Source organism: Fusarium oxysporum, chromosome 12, assembly GCF_000149955.1.
Source record: "Fusarium oxysporum f. sp. lycopersici 4287 chromosome 12, whole genome shotgun sequence".
Taxonomy (NCBI): Eukaryota; Fungi; Ascomycota; class Sordariomycetes; order Hypocreales; family Nectriaceae; genus Fusarium; species Fusarium oxysporum.
In genome coordinates this window covers 1,869,464-1,875,027 of record NC_030997.1, presented here as the reverse complement: position 1 = coordinate 1,875,027, position 5,564 = coordinate 1,869,464, and the positions used below count along the sequence as shown (strand labels likewise).

The window sequence follows — 5,564 nt, the reverse complement described above, 5'->3', positions numbered from 1 at the left end:
CTTCTCTTACACGGGCATCTGCGCGCAGCGCTTTGGTCGATTTCCCAGATCCGACACCTCCGAAAACGTCTTTGTGAAGAGCCCGGGGATTTATTTTGGCCGTGAAAAGCTGTAAAATAATTATGCAACTTTATTGATATTTAATAGTATTTTAGACCAATCATGGCTTAGTTGGATTCTGAGAACGGTTTGTCTCTTCCACCATTGAGTTCATACACAGTTATAGGGTATGTTGATTTGTTGCCTCTTGCACATATATGTCTCAATTTCAACTGGGGTACATAAGTAAATCTACTTCTGCGTCTTTACACTTGCTGTATTTAATATAGGAGATTGAAATCAATCACTGCTTCCACGTATAAGCAACAACATTAGATCTGGCCTTGCCTAGATGCGAGCTTTGTTACTGTTGCGGCGCGATTACTGTTCATAGATTTGGGGACCCCGGCTCAGGTGAGGGTCAGCAAGGATATTCACACACAGAATATATTGAAATGCTCAAGAAGCTGGTAAGTATACATAAAGTAGGGCAATAAATGTCTTAGGCCCTGATCGGCAAGCCCGGATTAGTATGTCGGGGATGATTTTTGGGTACATTGGTCCTTCGAGGTATATAAATTTGTGCCGTTTTACACCCGGAATAGCTGCTAACAAAAAGCTGCAAATTGGGGGAAATTCCTTGGCAACTTTGCCTATTTGGGTAGTTTAAGCGGCCCTTACTAGCTCGGTACATAGAGAAAGATGGCCTTGTAAGCCTAATTAGATATAGCCCCCGGAATGGCAGCTAAACGGAGCCTAATTCAGCAAAACAGTTAAAATTATGCTACTCTATGTAAGATAACGGTTAAAATGACTTCCCGACATGTTATTCCGGGCTTGCCGATCATGGCTTTATTAGTCTGCTACTTAGAAGCGTATCCAGCCGTTCTAGAATCATAATGGCAGAATCACCACCGGCAGCGACAGTCGGCGCCCAACAGCGCCTTTTCTGTGCCTGTGTGTGTCTTTCCAACCAAGTTCATATAATTACTTCAATCGACATCGCAAAGGATGTAACAATGCGGCAACGGACCATATCCATGTGCCGTTCCTCAAGTGTGGAATGGTAAATATAATATGTCATCAGCTATGCACTGCAGGTATCTGCAGGCGCGGCAAGAATAACCCTCTTCCGACGAGCGAATGCCGTCATTTTGATACTCATGTAAAAGCTCCGAGTAAGAGAACAAGTTAACAAGTTGCGGGAATAAATGTAATCGCATCACTTGAAGGCCACAGTCTGATCAATTAAAGGGTTTGAGGTCTGCAGAAATGTATTCGATTATGGCATTGCTAACATTGCTTGGTGAAGATGTGAGCTGAGGCATAGGATTGCAAGCATGGGAGCCAACCAGGGATCGTTATGTTACTTCAGGATAGCTCTCTGGTTCTTGGAGATGTTAAAAAGACGACATGCCTTTCTGACAATTCGTTTTCGCTCTCGACGAGTATTGTTATTGTAAAACTCAGTGTTCTAATCAATGAAACCCAAACCATGTGTATCTCTATGGTTCGAGCTTGGGAAAACTTCGCCTAGTCAAGAATCGGTTCTTCTGTGTCCATGTCTTCGACCGTGAGAAATTGAGGCTTCTCAGTGTGGTTACGTGGAATCGACAAGGATGAATGTGAAACCAACATGTGGTATTAAGATCGGAATAGAGTTGCCGGTCATGACCTTGCACTTTTACAGGCATAGAGGGGGAAAGCAATCTGATTAGCGGATCTTATTACCCCGTACCCCGCAAATTTGTCCCCATGGGCAATTGTAAAGTTAAATCCATATAAGGAGCCCCCAATCCGCGATCTGCCAGACGAACCTGGAATAGCTTCTAGGTGGTCGGGCTAACGTGACACTATCTCCGGTCCGTAAGACAGATCTCGACTAAGCTTGAGTGAAATTATGGATGATAGAGTTTGGGGAAGTCTGGGGTATTATTGGGGGTGGCTTATCCGTCTTTTACTTGGTCTTTTCCGCCAGAGGAGAGTTCATTCGAATCGGTATCGTGCACGCAGAGAGAGGATTGTGGGTTTTTAGGCGGACTGGCACGTCAAAGTTCAGATGAATGAGATTGAGAAAGGCAATCAATTAAGGGATAAATAACGGACCCTACAGGGACTCTAGGAGATTGGTTCCATGTTTCAAGTTTCATGATAGCTGAGAGTTAGCCGGACTCGGAATAAAAGGTACCGAAGCGACGAATCCCAGAAACCAGCTTGAGCCAGAACGGCAACATAGCAGACATAGACAGAGTGATCTCAGAAACACTCACTAATGCATCGAATCATTCCGAGAAACACGAGTCACTTACAGCAAATTTCAGGGTAGGGAATGGCTCCTCGCCTAAACTTGGCGAAACACTTTAACCCATTTGGGCAATTCCCTGCATTATCCCACGAATCACACAATAGCGCACCGACCTTCAAGTGCCGAACTGCCGAGAAGTCGTTGAACGACCATGCCTGTAAATATTTCCGACGTGGAGAAATTCCCATTATAGCGCGACTCGCACGTTTTGAGCGTGCCGTATAGCCAGAGTGCCGATACCGATTTAGACATGCTGAGTACGGGGTAGGGGTTCTAAGATGAATGGAATGGGAATGACTATCTTCTGGAACGACGAGACGGAATTTGAATATTCCTTCAATGGGATCTGGGAGTACGATTGCAGTTGAATAGAATAGATGATGATCTATAAAACATCATCTTGTGCCAACTTCAGAAAGAGTCTGAATTGATTCATCGCCAAGCACTTCAACAACCCTTTGCATCCTCTTGTCTTTGTCTCACTCGAATATCACAATGGTTCGAAACATCGCTATTGCGGCTTTGCTGCCAGCTGCCTTTGCTTCAACGCTGCCTGTAGGACAACCAACTCGTTCCAAGCTCACACCACTAACAAATTTCAGAAGCGAGACCCTTGCAGCGTCACTGACTACTCCGGCCTCGCTACCGCCGTCTCATCTTGCACAAACATTGTGCTCAACGGTTTCCAAGTCCCCACTGGCAAGGCTCTTGATCTATCCAAGCTCAAGGACGGCGCAACCGTTACCTTCAAGGGCAAGACCGTAAGTTACTTTCTCCGTGTATCTGAGGAGTGCTAAAGCTGAACGTGATAGACGTTTGCCACTACTGCCGATAACGACTTTGATCCTATCGTCATTAGCGGAAATGGCATCACTATAACTGGTGCATCTGGCCATGTCATTGATGGTAACGGCCCGGCGTACTGGGATGGCGAAGGTTCTAACAACAAGGACAACCCAAAGTATTTTCCCCACGACCTGTTGCAACAGAGGATATACTGACCTTACAAAGGCCCGACCATTTCATCGTTGTCAAGAAGACTACTGGCAACTCAAAGATCACAAACCTAAACATCCAGAATTGGCCTGTTCACTGCTTCGACATCACAGGCAGTTCACAATTGACCATCTCAGGGCTCATTCTTGATAACAGACTTGGCGACAAGCCCAATGCCAAGAGCGGTAGCTTGCCCGCTGCGCACAACAGCGACGGTTTCGACATCTCGTCCAGTGACCACGTTACTCTGGATAACATTCATGTTTATAACCAGGATGACTGTGTTGCTGTCACTTCGGGTACAAACATCATCGTCTCCAACATGTACTGCTCCGGTGGTCATGGTCTTAGCATCGGATCTGTCGGTGGCAAGAGCAACAATGTCGTCAATGGTGTTCAGTTCTTGGATTCGCAGATTGTTAACAGTGAGAATGGATGCCGCATCAAGTCCAACTCTGGCACAACTGGCACGGTAAGCAAACACCCAACCCATCACGTGCATTCTCAGGAACTAACTGTGTATTAGATTGCGAACGTCACTTACCAAAACATTTCCCTTACCAACATCAGCAAGTATGGTGTCGATGTCCAGCAGGACTATCTCAACGGCGGCCCTACTGGAAAGCCCACCAACGGAGTCAAGATCAGCGGCATCAAGTTCATCAAGGTCACTGGTACAGTGGCTAGCTCTGCTCAAGATTGGTATATTCTGTGTGGCGATGGTAGTTGCTCTGGATTCACTTTCTCTGGAAACGCCATCACTGGTGGTGGCAAGACTAGCAGCTGCAACTATCCTACCAACACTTGCCCTAGCTAAGTCTAAGCGGGACGATCATCACTCCCTGTTCACTAAGCTTGAACTCAGTCAAAGAGTGGTCTTACGGTTGTTGTGTGGAATTGCTGCGGCGGGCAGTTGTGAGCTTGGGTCTATAGTAGTGTTTGTCCGATAGTCACTAGGCTTATCTTAGCAATACACTTTATTTATCGCAGCAGTCTACATATCAAGTACTATTTTAGTAATACGCCACTCCGACATTTTGTAGTATAAGAATGAGTGTTCTGCTGCTTGCACTAGTTGCAGTCCCAGTGCAAAAGTGTAATTGTAAGACAGGTAGCATGGGTACTGGTGCAAAACATATGGCTAAAAGGCCTAGTGGATTGCTGCTCGCAGGTGATGGCTTGTTCATCCTGGCAGTGCAACAAGGTCATCAATCCGTTAAACGCAAGTACTCACATAGACCTAACGACTTTGCAACTGTTTTTTAGGATGTGACCAAGTTCGATCCCAGCGTCCTTGAGTATAACAGAGCCGACAGCCAACTTCTCTGGCACAGCTGTCCTTGTTGTTGGTGACAGAAAAAATAACATCATACGAATATGTTGCCGAGTGGATTTACATCACTGTCGTGTTCTTTTACTCCGGTTTTCAACAAGGGTGATAAGGTCAAACCGACGTCATTGCGAGATGGGCTCGAAGGCTGCCATGGATTCAGTTAGAAGTAGTGTACTAATAGGCTGACCTTGCAGTATTTCGCCATCGAATGTAGATATCGTATTGTGTATTATCGAAGCAGGAACTCTTGATGGATTTAAATCACTTGGTCTACAGAGAGTCAATCGGCCATGGAAGAAATTCAGCAAATAAAAATAGTACCAATTTAAAGTCTGGCCATTTATATATTAAAACTACAGCAAACTTAATCCTTTACTTATCCTTGCTCAGAAGTCGGCGCACTGCTATCTCCAAAATATCCATATCGTTCTGTCCCCCAATGCCGATACTCTCATTATCAAGCTCTTCATAGATCACAGCACCGTCCTCAGCCCAGACTCGCTTCACAGTGAAGAGTGTCGCGTAGTGCACCCAATTTGCCCGGGCTTTCTTCTCCACCTCCTTCAGCTTCGAGAGCGATACGTATGAGACACTCCACTTCTCTCCGCTTTGCCTCTCAAACTCTTATTGGTAGACTACAATTTCACCTAGAAATTTGGGCGACTCTGGCATTCTTGTTATAGGGCCCCCCTCATTTGACATAGGGCATTAAATACTCGCTTCTATCTACTGCAAAAGGGGTCCTTGAGACTGTGTCCAGGGCTAGTTTAAACTACCAAAGTTTAGTCCATACTGACTAAGAAAGACCATAAAAGTTTCCTAATACTTAACAAAAGCCAACCAAAGCTTATCAAAATCTCTAGCCAATCCACAAAGCCACCCTAAAATCGT

General features: G+C 45.4%; 2 protein-coding genes across 2 annotated transcripts in view; one reads left to right on the top strand and one right to left on the bottom strand.

The window, feature by feature from the left end:
* Positions 1-2,766: 2,766 nt before the first annotated feature.
* On the top strand, positions 2,767-4,330 carry FOXG_14695 (polygalacturonase). Its single transcript, XM_018394756.1, has 5 exons — positions 2,767-2,899; positions 2,947-3,105; positions 3,157-3,305; positions 3,356-3,812; positions 3,867-4,330. The coding sequence occupies exons 1-5, from the start codon at positions 2,840-2,842 to the stop codon at positions 4,155-4,157; spliced, it is 1,116 nt and encodes a 371-aa protein (XP_018254307.1). The 5' UTR covers positions 2,767-2,839; the 3' UTR covers positions 4,158-4,330.
* A 715-nt stretch (positions 4,331-5,045) lies between these two features.
* The window catches only part of FOXG_14694 (uncharacterized protein), a gene marked incomplete at both ends in the record, with an annotated part of 2,201 nt that continues 1,682 nt past the window's right edge, over positions 5,046-5,564 (bottom strand). The window contains one exon of the mRNA XM_018394755.1: positions 5,046-5,296. Coding sequence (XP_018254306.1) covers positions 5,046-5,296 — 251 coding nt within the window. The remainder of the gene's footprint in view (positions 5,297-5,564) is intronic.

Coding starts and splice junctions, on each gene's coding strand:
- FOXG_14695 (XM_018394756.1), top strand. CDS start 2,840: ATGGTTCGAAACATCGCTATTGCGGCTTTGCTGCCAGCTGCCTTTGCT. Junction 2,900..2,946: donor CCTTTGCTTCAACGCTGCCT/GTAGGACAACCA, acceptor AACAAATTTCAG/AAGCGAGACCCTTGCAGCGT. Junction 3,106..3,156: donor TTACCTTCAAGGGCAAGACC/GTAAGTTACTTT, acceptor TGAACGTGATAG/ACGTTTGCCACTACTGCCGA.